Source organism: Strigops habroptila, chromosome Z (assembly GCF_004027225.2).
Source record: "Strigops habroptila isolate Jane chromosome Z, bStrHab1.2.pri, whole genome shotgun sequence".
Classification (NCBI taxonomy): Eukaryota; Metazoa; Chordata; class Aves; order Psittaciformes; family Psittacidae; genus Strigops; species Strigops habroptila.
In genome coordinates, this window is record NC_044302.2 from 51,383,372 (window position 1) to 51,403,439 (window position 20,068).

Genomic DNA, 20,068 nt, shown 5'->3' on the forward strand with positions numbered 1-20,068 from the left:
ATAACCTCTTGCTCCCTGTAATCATCCACCTTTTTCTTTGATTAAAAGAATTCCTGCCGATTCTAAGTAGAGAACCAACAGCTAAAGCATTCAGAAAACGCCATTTCTGACAGGCTTGCATTACAGCAAATGTCGTTACAACCGTCGCTACAGGATCAGAGCATTAGGACAAGAAGTCCCACCACACGCAGGGGCAGGATTGCAGCCCTTCTGAGAGACACCATGTCCTTTATTACACAGACACCTGGCTCACTGCCACCTAAAGTACAAATGTTTTCTAAAAATACTTCAGGTTTGATTCCATTTCAACCTCAGGCTCCTTATATAATAGCTGTAGCAGGGGTTAGCGATTGCAAAGGGACTCGCACCACATTAATGCCGCCATGCTTAGGAAGTGAAAACCTGGCCCTTGCCACAGAGGGTGTCCAAGGGCTCCCCCCGCTGTGGACATTTCTGACCAATGTATTGACATGTAGACTGGTATTGTAGCTATATCAGGATAGTTCCACATTCAGGATATGGCCCAACTGCCCCCAGACATGAGCAAAAACAAGACCTGTGGCCTTGCTCAGAAAACACTCAGCCTCTAAGTGGTCCAGGAGCCCTCGGGCTTGATCCCCTGAGCCCACCTGCCCTCTGCATACTGTGGGTGCTAAGAGCCGTCCCAACACTCAGCAGCAACATGACACTTCCCCATGAGGCTCCTCCAGGACAGGAGCAAAACTAGGAAGTCAGAATACTTCCCCCCTCACTTGGACTCAGTTTAACTGCTTGGAGACTGGCCCAGGAAGTGCACATTGACAGGGTAGCTGGTCCAGCTGGACCTTGCTGGCAAGAAGCAAACCAGATGCACAAGAACATAGGGTTTTATGCCTTTTGATTAAGGCTTCCCTCGATATGTGCAGATGGAGCATTTCGGCGCTAGCAGTAGTATCACACAGGAGCTTTACATTGCAACCATGCAGCAGAACGAACCACCTGCCCGCAAAAAGAATAGTTAATAACTGTTACTATAGTTAATAAAAGACAGACTTCTGCAATAAAGGAAAACCAACAGCCAACCAACCCACAGCTCACCCAGCTGTGGTAGCAATGAGTTTGCATGCTGCGTGCCCTGTTCTCCTCCACCGGTGCTTCCATGCCACATCCAAAGCTATATATGCTTATGCCACCCTGCCAACCACCGGGCTCTGCCTCTCTCTACCCCAACAGACAGACAGAGGAAGACCAGAGTTAACCAGCAAGAACACAGAGGGGGGCTTGACTGGCAGCCAGTCATGGCTAATGGATGAGACAGCAGGCTGCACTTTGGGACGGACCCGGAGCTGGCAGGGACGCCTTGTTTCGGTGAATGAATTCTTCCTGACCTAAATGGCTTTGACTTTAATGGAGATGTGCCAACAGATGCCAGCTTAGAAGCTGAGCTGCTGACAGCTTTATACTGAGGCGCTTTGTGCAGCGAACTGATCAGCTGCTCCACTTTTCTTTTTTTCCCCCGTTTTCTGTCTCTGACAGCTCCTGGATTTTTGTTTTGTTTTATTTTCAGAGGAGGCCGGGAACTGAAGAGGAGAAAAGTAAGCAGCCCTTTTTTTCCCTAAAACAACAGTTTATTTAGGAACTAGAAGCAGTTTTACAAACTCTCACTAAACTGGTGTTGGAAGCACCTCACTAGCCAGAGCAAAACTGGCAAACTCACATGCTCGCATTTCCAGAGACTTGATACAGTGATGCCACTTTTCTGCAGGGAACACCAAGGTGACCAGTGTGGTTTAACACTTTTTAAGTTACTAAAGCTGTCCAATAAAGGGGCAAATCCTCAGCTGCCAAAATGCCATCAGTTTCAGAAATATACCCCTGCAGATTGCGCACTTCACCTTGACCTGGATTTAACATACCCATGCCAGCATATCGTGCTTACTTGTGGCTCAACAACTGACAGGTACAGTAGTCCACGTGCAGGAAAAAGAGCTTCAGCATCTGTTTGCTGTTCACCAGCTGCAGACGCATTTCATGCATTCGCTCTTCTAGAAGTGGCATTCTTCTGAATAACTTTCCTTAACCTGAGCATACAGATGGCAGCAAATACGATGTACCAACTTCTGACAGCACTAGCTCTCCTAAGTCCCAGTGTTTGTCACAAGTTGAGGCACGTCCAAAGGCCAAAAAACATCCACCTAGGGACATGGGTATCTCAGCAGATTCAACCGGGTCACAAGGTGAGTCTTCAAACGGGAAAAGTCTACCAGACTGCTGATGTACAGACTAATAAAATGAATGAATAAAGGTTACATGTTAGATATATAAGCACTGACCCTTATATCTACATTGAAAATCAAACAGAAGCTACCTTGGACAAAAATACCAGAAGGCCAACTGAAAACCAGAAGTGTAACTGGCATGGAGGCTACTGATACACCGAGAAGAAACTTAGAGAATTAACCTGGAGAAAGGGATCAAGACTGGGTTTATCTTTCAACTAAGATTATTGCCTCAAAGAGAAATAAGCAGAGTGCCAACTAAGAAACTGCTAGAAAAGACCCATACCTGGAAGAAAGAAAACAACTATGGGAACTACTAGAGGCCCAAACTATCAGGAGTAACCTATCAGCCATCGGGAACTGCAGTCTGAGTTCTTGTGCATTTACTTTGAGAACACCAGGTTCCTTTAGGCAGTTTTTCTACCCCTCCCCTACCCCTTGAATTACAGAATACAACATATGTGGCTAAATTTGCGTTTGCATCTCTACGAAAAATAAAGTAACAGGACTTCCAGAATTTGCTTAGCACCAGCAATTCTTTGATGATGATGGCAGGTGGCAAATATTTAGCATTTTTGAGGATTAGGAGCTGCAATACAGTTTTTTTTCTTTTCTCTTTGGATTTAGAAAAATCTTGAGTGATGTCCTGCCAACACAGAGCACACCTTCCAAGAGAACTTAGGAGAACAAATGCCAGAAGTTTTTTAGGGGTTTTTTTAATTTCTTGTTCCGAGTGTAGCACACAAGGGAAGAGAGAACGAGAAGTCTGCTATAAAGAATGCAGAAAAAAATGGAGAGACTAAAAAAAAAATCTGTCTTTAAAATGTGAAAGCAGAAAAGAAAGATGAAGATCATCACTGAGAGAACTTCATATTTCCCTTTTAGATAAAGTGATGCTCTAACGCTCACTGTATACATAGCAAAGATAACTTGCTTTTCCCTAGGTATATCTTACTACTTTGGAAATACATCCCCTTCCTCCCACTCTGATTTGGTGTAAATGATTATACCCAGTTCAAGCGATACAAATTCAGGCTTGATGTCTGGGTAGCACCATGCAAACAGTCTTCGTTATAGCCTCTGCAAGGAAGACTGGAAACCCATAGACCAAGGCTAGCCTTGCTCCATCTCAACACAACCCATGGCACGAGAAGGGAGGAGTGCAGTACCTGAGGCACGGATACAATGGTGGGGACTGCAGGGATAATGCGGGGACATGGGGATGAAACGCAGCCCAAATGCAACATCTTTATTGCCACTGCAAAGCTTTGTTACACTGGCAACCTGTGGCTCAGTATGTTTCATGGGGACCCCACAGTGCTGTGATACACAGAAAGGCTGTTCCTCAGCTCTGAAACATCACACTACCCCAGTTCTCGCATCTCCATGTGGGGAAACTTAAGGCTACTTCAGCTGCAGAAATCTGTTTTTTCCCCAGAAGGATAATCATTATACATCTAGGAGTAGGATTAAGCCCCCAAAAAGACACCAAGAGCTGGAACCATTTCCAAAGGAAGGCAAGCTGCACACCCTTCTCCCCCAAGCATCCCTCCTCCCCTGACCAGACACAAAGGGCACCAAAGCTGTGCTAAGAAAGGACTGCTTGCAAAAGCAAGCCAACCTGTCCTGCAGGAAAGCACGGGGCCCGCTGAGGTCCTGTGCCCCAGGGAAGCGCGACAGCGGGTGGCTGTCAGAGCAGGCACGTCGCACAGCTCTTGAGAGGACTTACTGCGTTTAGCCATGGCCAGCAGCTGATGGGAAGGACAGCAGGGACGAAGCCTCCAGACATCCGGGAGCCCATACGAACTTGCAGCCCGCCAGCCTCTAATCATTTTATTATTTTTTTTCTTCCTCCCCCTTTTTTTTCAGTTCTGAAGGCATGTGACTGGCCTTCACATACCAGAGCTGACCCCTCCCAGAGCCAGCGATTTCCTAAGAGCCAAGAAGGATGTTACCCTCCCGCCTTTTCACTACAGGACTAGATTTCCTTGCCGATTCGCATTAGGACCTCACGCCACCTAGGGTCCGCGTGTCAGTTACGCTCGGGATCCCTCCAGAGAGAAGGATGCCAAAGGTGCTGCCGTGCCCAGCTACCCGCTAGCGGGACGGCACGGACAAGGGGAGCACCTGCTCCTCCTTCCCTCCTTGGCACACGGCTGCCGGTTTCCAGCTGTAATCCGTTAACTCTTTGCTCTCACATCCACCCTCCCCTTCTGTACCGGACCGTGAAGAACTGCCAGTATTTCACACTCTGTTCCCCCATAAATTAGCGCGGCAGTTGGAAGCACACTCTCTCCCCACGCACTTTCCCACGCGTTTTTTTATGTCTCCGAAATACCACAGCGCAGGGAGCTGCCGAGGTTTTGCTTTCGGTTTTTGTTCCCTTGGGTTGGCGGCGCCGTTTCGGTAAAAAGGGGGGTACATTTCTGGTGCAGCACTGCAATGTTGCAGTGCTTTGCTCCCAAGCCCCCGGCACCCCAAATTCCCCTGCTGCGCTTTGCACTTGCCACTTTCACACGATGAGACCCCACATCTGCCTCCATTCCTACAGGATGGGGTCCTGCAGCTGCAATCCTGCCTGCGCCCGCCTTCCAGTGGCTTCACATTGACGGGCGGGCACGGGGTGCTGCTGGAGCCCCTGGCTGCGAGAGAGACGGCGGCTCCGCGCAGGGTACAGAGACCTCCGGCGGCGCCGAGCGATAGCGCAGGCAACCGGCTGCTGCTGCTGCTGCTGCTGCTGCTGCTGCTGCTGCTGCTGGTGCCTCTGCTGCTGATGGGGCTGCTGCTGTCTCGGCTGCTGCTCCTCCTGGCGGTGGCGGTAGTGGTGATGGTGTCGCCGCTGCTGGTACCCCTGCTGTGCTCGCCCTGCTGGTGGTGGTCGTAGTGGAAATGGTGATGGTGCCCCTGCTGCTGGTGATACTGCTGGTGTTGCTGGTGGTGGTGGCAGCGGTGATGGTGCCCCTGCTGCGCGTCCTGCTGGTGGTGGTGGTGGTGGTGGTGGTGGTGATGATGGTGCCCCTGCTGTCGGTGCCCCTGCTGCCCCTGCTGCTGGTGGTGGTAGCGGTGATGGTGCCCCTGCTGCTGGTGCTGCCGCCTCTGCTGCCTGCGGACCCCTGTCACCAGCGGCAGGACACAGGTCCTGGTAGCGCTGTCTGGATCTGGCATGGCACAGGGCCTGCCTTCCTCACCTTGGTCTCCAGGAAAGCTGGGCCACTTCAGTGGGTGGCCCTTGATGCTCTGAAGCACCAGGCAGGTGCTACGCATTGGGAAACTACACCCCCAACACAACTGCAGGTTCATGGCGCCGTAGGAAACAAGGACTTGCAGCAGAAGGTACAAAGGTGCTGCACAGGCTACTGCACGCGTTATCATACATGTGTACTTTTGGTTCGAACAAGTCTGGAATTGCTTCAGGCAACACAACCACGCATGCAAACTCTTAGAAATAGCACTCACAGCTCAGGCAGCTATTTCTGGTTCACCTGAGCATTGCAGTGACACACCGTCTTGACACCTCTGTGAATAAATCCCATGCAGCCCCCAGCACGCACACTGCTCCTCACCCACACACTGTAACACTGTGATTATCACTGCCTCCAACAATACAACACACATGCTCTGCCAGTCACCTGTATCCTGGTGCAATACAACATGATATTCGAGTATCGTGGTGGAGGAGTGGTTAATAAGGAATAAGGTCCAGAGAATTACCCTTCTGGGCACATCCGTGGTTGGCTGTACTGCTGCAGCTACACTTTATCACAGAATCATAGAATGCTAGAATGACAGAATGGTTTGGGTTGGAAGGGACCTTAAAGATCATATAGTTCCAACCCCCCTCCCACAGGCAGGGACACCTTCAAAGTTTGCTCAAAGCCCCATCCAACCTGCCTTGAACACTTCTTAACAGAGCAAGGTTTTGGGGCTTGTGCCTAACAGACCCCTGCTCTGTTAAAGTTTAGCCCAGACTAAAACAGCAAAGCCTCCTAACAAACCCACTGTGGGGAATGCTTCTTTCTTCCTTTTTTTTTATTAAGGGAAGAAAAAGAATAATTTTTAAATCCTCTGTTGGTTTATCTGTATGCCTGCAAATTTAAACTAAAATTAACTTAATTCCCAATGAAATCCACACTAGGCAGGCACCTAATGTGTCTCTTAACCATCATCTAATCACACCTTGTCTTCATGGTAACTTGTGTCTTATTGAGCTGGTGTGGGCCTTACTTGACAGTACTTTTTAGATAGATGCTGCAACTATGTAGTAACAGAACCAGGATCTGCATATGCTGCTTGTCCTCCACACAGCAATCTCTGATTTCAGTATAAGGAGCTTCAAGTGTCAGGACTGACCTCAGTTTCTGGCTCCGTACTGGTTGTTGCAGACTAGCAGTCACTTACTGCCTATTGGCATCAAATAGCTCAGGGTTGTACAGGATTTAAAAAAATTCAGCAGGACTAATGGAAAAAAAACCCATTCTAAACTGCTAAGTCCTTCTGCCCGTTCTTTTAAGGTCAAACTGTACCTTAATCCATAAAATTATCAAAACTGCTCCTGCTCAAAGGACTTCTTTCACACTAGCACAAAAAGATAAAACAGGTAAAAGATCTCCTACCACTGACTCCCAGGAAAGCTCATACTGACTAGTCCCATCTAAGGACTCTCAGATAACCTCCTGTCCCTGGAGGATGGAGACCCAAGGCATCTTTGTCACTCACAAGGTCCCTCACCCCTCTGTAGACTACTGCTTTTGGCTTGAGCCCCCAGTTTGCCTGTTGCTGCCTTTCACTCTCCCTACCCTCTTCGACAACACACAATGAGGAAAGTTTGCTCACAGTCTCAGCTTTTACAGCTACACAGTATTTTCTGGCCACTTAGCCTAGTTTTTGCTCCTCACATGACTCTTCTCTTAATAGTTTTCTTATCTCTTTCTTTACCCAGTGGAAAATATGAACATTTTTGCAACCCTTCCTCCTCTCTCAATGAGTAACCAGTGCACAAATGAAAGAAGCAGGTTACAGCCTCTAACCCATGAATGTGGTGGGAGCAAAATCTTGTCCCAGCTGGAGTAACCAGAACACCCACTGACCTCAGGAGAGGAAAAGCTATGCACAGAGACACCTGTAACATCCAAATCATAAACTGCATTTGGACAACTCATCCACGTGCACAGGGTATTATTGTTCCTAAAATTACTGCTAGTAAATTCAGGTATAACTGGAGCTGAACAAGGTTCATCTGTAACAGCTAACCAACTCCTCTGGAACAGGTCCAAGGGATGTGCTGATACCGGCCAGCCTTTTATCGACACAAATATCACCTACAAAACATTCATAAAGTAAATCTGCACTTTTCTGATGAACAGCAGGTTTGGACAGGTCACTTCTGCCCTGCAGCTCACTTTATTATACTGGAAATTATTCTGTGTAGAAAAAGCGCAGTGTTGAAAGAGGCAAAACTACACTCTGCAACCATCCACTGAAGTAAACAGACATTGGGTAAAAATCAGCAGCCACACAGAAAGCTCACCCACTACTTTTACCTTTCCAAATGAGGGATCTCTGTGACGTCTCCTCTGAAGAGTGTTTCACTTCCATCCCTTAAGCCATTGGCGATGCCTCCACTGCAGCCCGTCACCTCCCTGTCAGGGGGAAGCTGCAGGACATCTGGCTGTCCCAAGGCTGAAGTCCGATCTAGAAATTGGCCACCCTCCTTCATGCGCTGCTGGATCATGGGAGTGAGTGGCATCTCAAAGCTGAAGTAGCTATCAGGCTCCGAATACAACGTCTCCAGCGACTCTGCGCTGTAGTATAAAGACGCATTGTCTAGGATGTTTTCAAACTGTGAGCTGTACAGATCAGTGGAGACATCGGAGTGCCTCTGCCCAAGGACATCTTCATATCCTCCTGTGGCTGCTTCCCCCTCCTCCACCATCCTGGAAATTAATCAGAAACAGCTCCTTTCAGCTTGGGGGAAAGGTTTAGACCTCTGGGTGAACCTCCTTACCTTCCACCTTTGCGAACAGAAAGGTCAACATGGCTTTGTGCCAGAGAGCACACTGAGGGTAAAATGCTAGTTTCTCCTTGCACCACCTCTGTTCATGCCTGGCACCGTCTCCCTCTCTGGGGACATAAACCGAAACAATCTTCTGGGAAAAAAGGAGGACAGGGGAAAGGCCTAATATTGCCTAACAGGTAACATCAGCTGCTTATGTGCAAAGGAGAAGAGCACTCAGAAATGCCTCTCCTAGCACCACTGCCACGCTAGAGGCTGCACACGCAGGAGATGTGCAACCACATGGGGCCTCTGTCCCCAGAGGACAGTTTGCTGGCTCTGCAGTCCTAGGGCTGTGGTCTTCCTTGACAGGCTGGAGGAAATCCCTCCAAAATGCAAAGGGAAGCAAATGCAATTAAAAACCTGGAGCCAAGAGAACCAGATTTGAAGGGGGAAGACTCAGCGTGCTTGCAGAAGCACAGGGGAAGATGTAGCATCCCCCTATGTCAAATGCTCCTCTCTGCTGCACCAAATACTGTGGGACTCCTCATGCCACGTGCCAGGCGTCAGGGCTGCCTGCCCAAGTGATCCCCCACACAAGCAAAACTCCAGAGATCCTGAGTATAGGGGCAGGAGCCTCTGAGATCCTGTCCCTTGCTGAGATCCTGTTGTTTCAACAGCAAACACTGCATCAGGTCAGAGCATGCACGGTTTGCTCAGAGTGCACTGGTGGGACTGTTTGCTTTGTTACAGATGTGCATCGGGAAAAAAAAGTGAGCACATCAGGATGATCTTGTAAAAAGCAGTGCACAAGTTTTGCAATATATATATAGAGATAAAATCACATAAAGACAGTTAGATAGGTAATACAGAAAGCACATCACAGCATTTACCCTCTTATAACATACAAGGCCGTGGGCAAAACGTCTTTATTACCCAACGCCTCAGAGGTGCTCACACTGTTCTTGCACAAACTCTGCCCAAAACCAGAAAATCTGGCCAGGCGCACACAGCCAGGCCTGCATGCTGCCTATGCTTAATTACGTGCCATGTCCAAATACAACCTGCTACAGATGCTTCATCGTGCAGCCATTACTCTACAAACAGCAAGAGACATCTTTACATTTCCAAACATGAGGCGGAGTTCAAACTTTAGCGAGGTGGTGTGGAGGGGGTTCAGTGCCAACTTCATGCACTAGCCACCACCAGGCATGAACAGCTACCATTGCCACCATGCTGCAGTGGCAGGAGACAAACACCCGTTGTTTCCCATTAGCTCGTAAAGAGGTAGGCACAAGCCATGTGCATGTGGGATGAGAGAAACCCTGCATGCTCCCTGTGCCCCCACAAGCAGTATCTCACCTGCCCTGGCCTCTCACTAGCACAGCCGTCTCCTCCTCACCGCGGTTCTTCTTGTCCCTCACAAAAACTTTATCCTCCCCACTATCAGTGAGCAGTGCTCGAGGAGTGGCTCCTGGGGCAGTGGGTTCTTGCCGTGGGTCCTCAGAGACCTCGCTCCAAGCGCTGTCTGGTGAGGAAACCAAGCCTGGGGAGACCATCAGTGGCACAGGGTGACTGGAGGTTTTGGGGAACGCCTTCCTCTCCACGGACACCGTCTCCAGCAGCGAGTGCTTCTTTCTTCTCTGCTCCTCAGCTTTTTGCAGCCATAAAATCTCCACCCCTTGAAATTCTACATGTTTGCTCACAGCTGCCTCTTTAGAGAGCCTCCTCTCAGGACCCATTTGCATTTTGCCTTGACTGTATGCTGAAAACTCCTCAAAACGTGCCCACCCCTCCATTCTGCTGGCTGCTTCCAGGTTTGTCACAGATGGTCTATGACAGCTTGTCTCCTGCGCTGCGTGGTCCTCCTCGGTTTTATTATTGATGGCTTGCAAGGACTCAGACTGCTTTTCTCCAGTGCATATTGCAGCCAGGTCTTTCTCTACGATCAAATGCATTTTTTCCTCAGCTGTTCTTTCAGATGGAGGAGGCATGTCTGAGGGTTTTTCTTGGCCCGCTGGAACTGGTTCTTTGGCTGCCTGCACATTTTGGCTGCCAGTAACGCTCTGTTTTTCCATTTGCGTCTCAAAATCAAGAGAAGTATTTGCTCTCTCTTGCACCTTTGTTGCTTCCAGCCATCGAGAGATTTTCATCATCTCTGGCAGGTTATCCGCAGGTTGCAAACCTTCTTCTGGGGCACACAGCTGTGCTGCCCCAGCATCAGGTCTGGAATCCTCTGCAGGAGCCGCACGCTGGGGAAGGGGCCTGCCAGGTACCCGATGGTGACCGTCCCGGCTTTCTGGGCTGCGTGTTACAGGCTCTGCGCTCAGCCTGTCTCTGCTTGCCTCTACAGTGCCATACTCTGGAAATTCATTGATGATGGTATGAGGGAGCAAAGTGCTGCTTCCACGGCCACTACCTGCAAAGGGAAAAAGAGAATGTGGGTTTATCTACCGCATGCAGAAGCAAAAGGCCCGACCTCCCTTCCCAGCCCTCTCCTAACAGAGTAACTACGCTCTCCCCTGCAGGGAAAATACCGTTCAGTTTAACTCACTTCTGCATGCTCTCACACTGCACTTATCCAGAGCTGGTCCTTTTACATAGAAGTTTTTGGGCAGCCCTACTTTTGGAGTGTGCGCTGCTGAGGAAGGAATGCCAGAAATGTCTGCTACACTTCGGAAAGGGTCCCAGTGGCCCATGAACAGTCTGAGGCCACAGGCCAGACGCAAAGGCTGAAGAAAGCAGATATTCAGAAGTCGGACATCCATCCACAGCATGTGTTATACATGTTGGTTTTATTAAATAAAAAAAAAGGGTTTAGGTCATTTTCACTCATTGAGATGAAACATCAGGAAGATAACCAGACACACCCCGTATATTCCACAGCCTTGACAAAACCAATTAGCTAAATTACAAAGCAATTAATGTGCAATTCAACTTTCTGCCAGCACTACCCTCTTCCTTTAACAGCTCAGGTAACTGAAGGTCATGTGGCAGTGATGTACACTTACTGAGTAGTTCACGTTTTCTGTTGCAGCAAACCCACTACCGCACAAGATGCCTGCTATCCTTCCCCTCCTCATGCTTCTTTTCCAACCAATGTAAATAAAGCAGGAGCAAAAATGGATGGTCCCACTTTCCGAGCACCGAGCACCCAGTGGCTCCCATTGTTGTGGGTAACAGAGAACCAGCTGTCCTCAGAGGGATCTCACGGATGACACAATGATAGATATGACAGATACTTGGCCACCTTCTATTACGGCCCAATGAGGAACTAAAGTTTTGAAAACACAACAACAAACAAACAGAACAAGTAGCAGCAACAGCTGCATTTGCTGCACCATCCTGGAAAAAAACTGGCCTCGAGTATAAAAATGTTTTAAAACAAACAACAGGGGGGCAGATTCAAACACCTATATGAAAAATGTCAGGGGTGACAGCTCTGAAACCAGACACAAGCTTGCATGTGGACGCTTTGCGCTACTCAAAGTGCATCTCTAGGTGCTGCACTGCAAAACGATCCCCATCTCTGCTCCGAGGAGGCTGGCCACAAGCCATCTCTGGGAGGAAGCCATGTAGCTGTTGTTAATGATAGGCTTAGTTCAAGGTGAAAGGAAGGATAATTTAACACAAGCTCAGCACCGCACTAATGTGGCCATCTATCTGCCAGTGGTTTGTAAAGACAAGTGACAGCTCACACCAGTCAGATCACTATCCAGTACATCTAGCCACAGGATAAATACCCCACATCGTGTGTGGCGCAGGACCAAAGCAACAGGTTTGGACCATGCCAAACCACAGCCTCTTCCTCAGTAGGTTCTCCAGATACCTCCATGCTGTTGATTTAATCACTCTGTAATAAAACTTCGATGGGTCAGGTTTCACCTATATGACTTGGTTGCTGTTGACGACAGTGACTGGACAAAGCAGGGATCTTTTCTCTGCTGTAAGGTCCCAGAGAGCTGTGAGGAGCATGGATGCCTTGTCCACTTCTGCATCACCAGCCTGCCTTCATGGCATGGTTTCCAACACACAAGTGTGGGTGCATTGGGAGAGGCTGAAAAAGAGAGCAAGGCCCCTCTACCTATATGAGTGTTTCCAGGCACAGTACTCTTTATAGGTGCCCAAAGCCCCAGACAAACAGCCGCCTTTGCACACAATTCAGCCACTCAGTGCTTGGGTGCATCCCAAGCCCACCCACTTCACAGCACAGGAGACAGGTTGCCTGTGAAATGGGGGACACTTCCACCAGGATGGACTCATGGATAAGAACGATGTTGTGTGGCTGCAACAACCCTACACTTGCACCAGGACCAGATCACGCCACCAAAAAGCCCCATCTCCCCACTCTGTCACCATACATGTTAACACGAACCCTTCTCAATGGACACGGCTCCATCTACAGCAACTCTCACCTTGCAGACCTGCAAGCAGGAGGTGCCCCAGTTGGGATCATCTGATGCCCCCAGCACCATGAGGCAGCACTTGGCCGTGCCACTGCCTGGGCTGAATGCTCTCGCTGCATCCCAAAGGAAAGCAACACATAGTGCTCCCGGAGCTGGGACCCCCCCCACACCTCTCTCCAACCCACACATCCCACCTCACTGGAAAGAAGCCCAAAGCATCGCTCCCCAGCCCCCATGGGCTGGGGTGCAGCCAACGTGCACTGGAGGCCAAGCCCTGACAAGGCACCACACACAAACCCTGCCAAGGGGCCAGGCTCGTCTTTGCTAATTGCTACCTTAGCTTCTGAACCAACATGAAGGAAACAGAGGCAGCCTTATTTCTGGTGGTGAATGCAAAATGCACTGCTGCATGTCCCCATCCACCATCAACAGCCACTGCTTACGATAGCAAGCAATCCTGAGCAAGTTTCTGATTTACTTCTCCTGAACTTCATCTCAAGCAAACTTTACCCTCTTGCAAGCCCAGCAGACTCCAAAGAGGTATACGTGCAGAGCACATAGGCGCATATACAGGCGAAGAGGTACACGTGCAGAGCACACAGGCGTGTATATGGGCACAGGGAGACGTGGGAGGAGGTAGCATGCACACAGGCACTCCTTCACCACACTTGCAAGCTAATTTCACCTGGGTAAGAGAGGAGCATTTTCACAGTAGAAAGTTAAGGCCCCTTCTACAGTGGGACACCAGCAGCCCTACTGTGGAAGGACTGCTGCTGCCGCTGCATGCAAACACAAGGCGGAGGGATTCTTGCCTTCACAGCATCCTGCAGAAACACTGCCTAATTCACTACCTGATTAAAAATAAATCACACGTGGCACCAAAGTCAGTTCCCACTACGCTAGGTACAACCATGCACACGACCGCTGAGGTCTCCACTCCTTGCAGTAAATCACCACAAATTGCCCTCCACTCCTGAACAGTGCAACGCCTTTTCGTTTGCCCAGAGAGCTATTTCAGGTACCAGAGCTCAGAGGAGCTTGAGCTCTTTAAGGGAAACTCCTCCCTTATTCCCATCCACCACCACAGCATCATGTCTTGCTGCAGCTACTGGCATATCCTGTCCAACCCCATCCCCCAATATGACTGCATTACAAACAAGGCTAGAAAGGCAACAACAAAATTTAAGGACCGCACTGAAGATGAGCAGGGAAAAAAAATACCCATCACCAAACAAACAAAGAAAGGACACACACTCTCAGGTAACACCAATTTCTACTTTGCATTGAAGGTGGCTTCTTTCAACAAAGAAAAAGAAAAAAGAAAAAGTAAGAAAGAAAAGGAAAATTAAATGGAGAGAGAAAAAGCTAAAATAGAAATGGGGTGAGTGGCTAAAAAACTGAGACTGGGCAAATATAACCTAACAGCAATTGGCAGCCTTTCTGATGACTAGACATTGAAAGAATTCATGACTTCAATCAGGCATAGATATGATATTTCATAGGTAAATAACCATTTCATGTCAAGCAAGCTTGTCTACAGCATAATAAAAGGAAATTCTAGGAAGCAAAACACAAGTTACAAGCATAGACAGACATTTTGTTTACAGGTACATTTTACAAAAGAATGGTGTGAGTGTCTCTCTCTATACAGTATATATATATATTAGCTAGCTCGAGAAATTAGAGATATTTGCTTGAACAGTCTCCTTACTCACAGAGGTTACTGTAGCTCCAGCAGTTACCCATTGGTCAAAGAAATAAAATGCACAGATCATCAGTTTATCTATAGCGATACCAGCTAATTCAATTGCTGCTGTTCTAGTCAACTGGAATCAAAATAGTTTCAAATTTCCTGGCAGCTGCTGCCCTGCACTGCACACAATGATGTAAATGGATGCTTTCTGAGTATTATGAAACTGATGGGGGAACTGCAGTCTCAGTCAGTCTATCGCAGGAGCTATAAGGAGTCCACCTTGGCAGCTTGCAGGGGGAAAAAAAACTTCCTCCAGCAAGGCTGCCTGACAGTATGCCAGGAAGACGTCTGTGCTTAGCTGCCGTTTATTGTAACTGCGTCCGTAAGCGATGAAATGGGTAGAATGGCGATGCCGAGAGTCGCGTGCTGGTGTCGGAGTGTGGCGTTTCGGCATTACGGAGCTGGGAGGTTTCACTGAGCAGCCTTGTCATTTTGCATTTTATTTCTCCGCAGCTCCTTGCGCTGACCACAAGCAGCACGGGTGAGCCTGCATGCAGCGTCACACCAGTTATGCTTTCGTGGTACCAGCACTTCTTGCCATTATTTGAAACAAGCAAATTAGGGCAAGTAAAAACAATGTGTGCGTTAAGGGGAAACGAGTCTCTAGGTGACAGAGCTTAATGAAAAAATCGCAGGGTTTATGTCATTATTGTCATTAGATGTCATTATTGCAGTCTGACAGAGAGGGGGGTCACACGTGCCTCCTCGTCCTGCACTCCCTCAAGTTACAACTTCTGTAGTAACTAAAACCATCTCAATTTATAATGCAGTAAAACATGGAGCGGCCTCCCCCTGCGAGAGGGGAGGGATGCTGCACAATCCCCGGCAGCCTTGCACAGCAGCCCTTTCTCCAAATGATGTCATTCTCCGTGCTGCGATAGGTCCTGCCTGGCCAGCGGAGGTCCTTCATTAGCCAAAACCAGGGGATTAGCATAATGCAAGCACTGTGCTTTTGTAACTGGACTGCAAACGTCCACGCTGGACTGGGCACAGGGTTTTCTGCAACCTGCAGCCATTCCAGGCTTTCAGGCAGTTTGCTTGCCCAGGGAAGTGGAGCCAGGCCATCATCCATGCAAAGCTACACCGGCATTATGTAAAAACACCAAGTTGGTGGAAACAGGGAAGCTGAGTGAAGGCAGGCGGAGAGGGGAGGAGCAGAGGGGAGAGCTGCCTAGAAAAGAAGCCCTGGTTGAATGCTCTGTTGCCTTAATAAAAAGGCAGGGAGAGTGGAGGGTACCAGAGATATGACAGAGCCTACACAGAAAACGTGACCGTATTGGCTGAGATCCCTCACTCCAAAAAGAGATGACCAGAGGGGGTCCCTGATGCCATCAGCGGGAAGTCTGACACAGACCCAGCAGTGTGCACAGGCAGTGTGTGCCTTGCACTCATTGTGCTTGAACAGCCAAGCAGTGGTGCAGCAGCCAGCAGAGAAGGGTTACCCAGAAATTAAACTGAACAGTTCACGAAAGAAAATAATCCCACTGCAAGCACTCAGGGGCAGTGTGTCGTTCAGGAAATCCCGCATCCATGGCTTGCTGCACACTGAAAGGGGTTATGAGAGAATTACTGCTTGCCACTGCTTTTATACAGTTTATAAATTTTGGGGTTCTATGGGCAACCAGGGGCTGTGTTAGGTGAATCTTCAGTCTGCCACAGGACATCCATGCCCACACTGGGTAAATTTCTCACAACTGCCTCTGCTAGTAAAGCCCCAGTGCCTGGGGTCAGGTGGTGATGTGACGCCTGAGTTGTCACAGCTTGAGACGCGTAGAGTGAGAAGAGCTGCTAGTTTAAGAATGTAAACCCTGTCCATTAGGAAAGCAATGAGCAAAACAGCATGTATAATACCTGGGTCACTGTGCATCTATTTGAACGTGGTGAGGGGGGGTTACAATTGCAAACCTTCTAACTCTGTTCCAGATGGAAAGCCTTAAGTAAGCAATGCTGTGACTAGCTGCATATTTTTTCCCCCAAAGATTTTAACTATTTCCCAGTGGTAAACAGGGCTTGGGAGCACAACCCCAACCACACCGAACCAAGAGCCCTCCAAAGAGCTCCACAGCGTTCCCCCAGCTGTGGGAAGGATGGCACCTTGCCGCAGCAGCTCACGGGCCTACAGTAAGCTCAGAAAAGGACAAAGTCCAAAACTAACAGGCAGCACATGCTGGGAGGGTTTAGTGTGAGGGATTATCCACTACAAATTGCTCTATGGGCCACAGATGGTCAGTGAGATAGCTCAGTCCCAAGAGTCATTACCCTGGAAAGCAGAAGAGTAGAGTGAAACATCTGCTAGCATGAGCAGGAACAGGACGGAATACAAAGAGAGTAGCTGGTCTCCTTATCCTGATGTAAAAGTGTGGGTGAGCCTTAACTATATTTAATGCACTTTTCTTCTTTAAAGGCCCACCCCCACGTGGCTGTAAGATTCTCAAGTTTTGGTTTAAGACTTCTGTTTGGAAAAGTCTTAAACCCAAAATTCAAAAAACAGATCCAAAAAGAATCCAAAAATTTCTATTTCTCCCCTGCTATGATTTAGAAAGGAAGTGGCTAACAGGTGATTTTCTAAGTGCATATATACAGAGCGATAGCAAGAATTACTTTAAAGGCTCCCAAAGAGGCTTCAGCCGAAGTGCAAACTTCTGGAGCAGTGACAACCCACAGCTGCTTTGGCACTTGCAGCATCTACGAAGACTTTACAGCCCCTCAGAATCTTCTTGTATTTAATGTTGTATATTTCAAATATTGTGTTTTTAAAGAATCTTTTTTAAAAGCTAAAGAAGTCCTTCAAATAGAAAGATCTCTTCAGATAAAAAATGTATTGCCAGACTTTGAGCAAGCAACAACAGCTTAAAAACCCCCACACTACTATTCACACATCTCAGACACTCTGGATCTTTGCAGCAGCCTCTGAAGAAACTAGGCACATCCACAGAAAAGGATGTCCTTTACTGCATTTCAGGGCTCTGGACCTATTAGCCAGGGTAAGAGAGAGCTTGCTATGCAGTCCTCAGAGCACCACAGGAGTTGGATAACATGTTATACACACAGCTAAAGCAAAAATAGGGCACAGAAGGACATCCGCGTCTCCCAGGGTCCGAGTATTTGCAGCTTAAGGTGCAGCTGGACATTCCATGGTAGCTTCTCAGCAAGGTCACACAGTGTATGAGATTCCCTTCCTCAGGAAGCTAGACAGAGTTAAATAAACAACGTGGGTGTCTAGAGAAGAAGAACTTGTTAAAGCGGTGAACTGCGAACAGGAAAAATACCTGCTATGCCCTGCATTACACGTTTTTCAGTGTGATACCAGGCCAGAAATGCATCTACCCATACAATTTTAATTAAACGCCTTCTCCCTGTTCATTATCAAGCCATCTCCAGCAGCAGGATAACATGCATCTTTTCTTCCATAAAGCTTCAGAGATTAATTGAGGCTACAGCACGATGGAGGGCTTCTGTTGGTGTGCTGCCTGTCTCACCAGGTGATGGGGCTGAAGCCAATGAGACGAGAGAGCCCTCAGTGACAACAAGCAAAAAAGCAGCTCTGACCTACCATACCACCTACAGCCAGCCTAGTCAGCTGGCTGACCCTCTCCTGTCATGCCTGCTGGCCTGGGTGCTTCATTCTGTCTGCCCAACTGAAAGAAGGGCCTGCCTGCCTCTGGGGAAGTGTTTCTGAGCCCTGCCAGTTTCAGGCAAGCTCAGCCTGTCCCATCTGTGCTCACAGCATCTGAAGCAGCCAGAAACCACTGACGTGGCTCCAGCATCACCAGGTCCCCAAATATTTGTGCCCTTATGTCAGCATGACTCTTGATTCAGCTGGCAGCACACAGATGGGGAGGTAATTACTGCTTTAACTCTGGCATTTCCTAACAACTTCTGAGTGCTTAATTCTGCACCTTTAAAAAACAATAAACAAACATCCTGTGTTTTAACGATTATTTGTACTAAACTCTTGGCCTTCAAACAACTCTGTTGTTTACCTAGTCAAGGATGTGGTAATCTCCTCCCTGCAGCTGTAGGTTATGACAACTTGAACTATCCAGCTTCCAAGTGCAGGTCACAAGACAACCAATTTCCTCCTGCTGAGCAAGGGACTTAGCATAATGCTTCACGCCCCTTCAGTTTTTCTTTGCCTGGAACTGGAAACACAGGCATCCATCACACCACACCTGACAGCTCCGGAGCGTGCCCCAGCTTCACCCAGCCCTAGGAAGGAGGACTCAGAAGTTCAAAGGGAGAAACAGCAAGACACCTCCACCTCCACCTCACGCAAGCCAAGATGCAGGGCACACTGCAACCTGTCCCCCTTCACCAGCATTAGTTTTGCCATGTGCACAGTCAGATGTGCTCTTCTGACAGCACTGTAAGGGCTTGCTGTTCCTCAGAGCATCCAACTGCTAGTTCAAAACGACCTACCTTACTCCGTGTTGGAGTGAAAGAGGAGCTCCCAGCAAGGCCAGTCTACGTGCTGGTGCCAGAGAGGTAGTCACTTCTTAGAGTGTACAAACTCAATCAGAAAAGTACCTTTTAATACCGTACCTCTGGAGGCTTAAATTCTACGAGTAAACCTTCTTACTGCATCACTGCCAACCAGCAACACCAAACATCAGTGATATCTATGAGAAAACGTATTGATTACACACTACTATTTAAAAACTCCTGGGGGTCTTCAGTGTGACAGAAAATGCAGAGGGACACTAGAAACAACAACAGAAAAAAGCTAATAGAGTCAAGTATGCAAAGCAGGATGATGGAATTTTAATTAAGTGGGGGGAGTCTCCACACATCTGAGCTTTCCGGATGGCAGCATTGCATGTCTCCCTGGTAAATCACGGAATCACAGAATGGTTTGGGTCAGATGCGACCTTAAAGCTTATCCAACCCCTCTGCCACAGGCAGAGACGTCTTCCACTAGACCAGGTTGCTCAAAACCCCATCCAACCTGGCCCTGAGCACGTCCAGGGATGGGGCAGCCACAACTTCTCTGGGCAACCAGTTCCAGCATCTCACCACCCTCACGGTAATGAACTTCTTCCTTATATCTAGTCTAAATCGACTCTCAGTTTAAAGCCATTCCTTCTTCTCCTGTCACTACATGCCCCTGTAAAAAGTCCCTCTCCAGATTTCTTGTAGGCCCCTTTAGGTACTGGAAGGCTGCTACAAGGTCTCGCCAGAGCCTTCTCTTCTCCAGCTGAACAACCCCAACTCTCCCAGCTGCTCCTCATAGGAGAGGTGCTCCATCTCTCTGATCAGCTTTGCTGCCTCCTGTGGACCTGCTCCAACAGGTCCATGTCTTTCCTGTGCTGAGGTTCCAGAGCTGGGTGCAGTACTCCAGGTGGGGTCTCACCAGAGCAGAGGGGCAGGATCACCTCCCTCGACCTGCTGGCCATGCTCCTTTGATGTTGCAGGACATACTCTTAAATACACATCTGATGTACCTGTCCTCACAGGTTCTGTCCACTGTAATTAAGCAATATGAATGTGAAAATCAGGCAGTCGCTCAACCCCCAAAAAATGCAGTTTTCTGCACCTCTTCAGGAAGCAGAGCTGCAGAGGAAGATACTAGACCAGGGAGCCTGGACTTTCAGGACTGCCTGGAGATGAAAAGATCAAGAGATGAAAACATGACAAAGGGTGGTGCAGTGAAATGGAAAGT

General features: G+C 48.5%; 1 protein-coding gene across 2 annotated transcripts in view; it reads right to left on the reverse strand.

The window, feature by feature from the left end:
- PSD3 (pleckstrin and Sec7 domain containing 3) overlaps nt 1–20,068 on the reverse strand; it is a 112,031-nt gene that overhangs the window by 74,937 nt on the left and 17,026 nt on the right. Inside the window, exons 3-4 of one of the 2 annotated variants that reach the window (XM_030470601.1) lie at nt 9,613–10,669; nt 7,799–8,191 (exon numbers count right to left, since the gene is read on the reverse strand). In XM_030470601.1, coding sequence (XP_030326461.1) covers nt 7,799–8,191; nt 9,613–10,669 — 1,450 coding nt within the window. Of the gene's footprint in view, nt 1–7,798; nt 8,192–9,612; nt 10,674–20,068 lie in introns of both variants that reach the window. The other variant, XM_030470602.1, reaches the window with a different exon arrangement.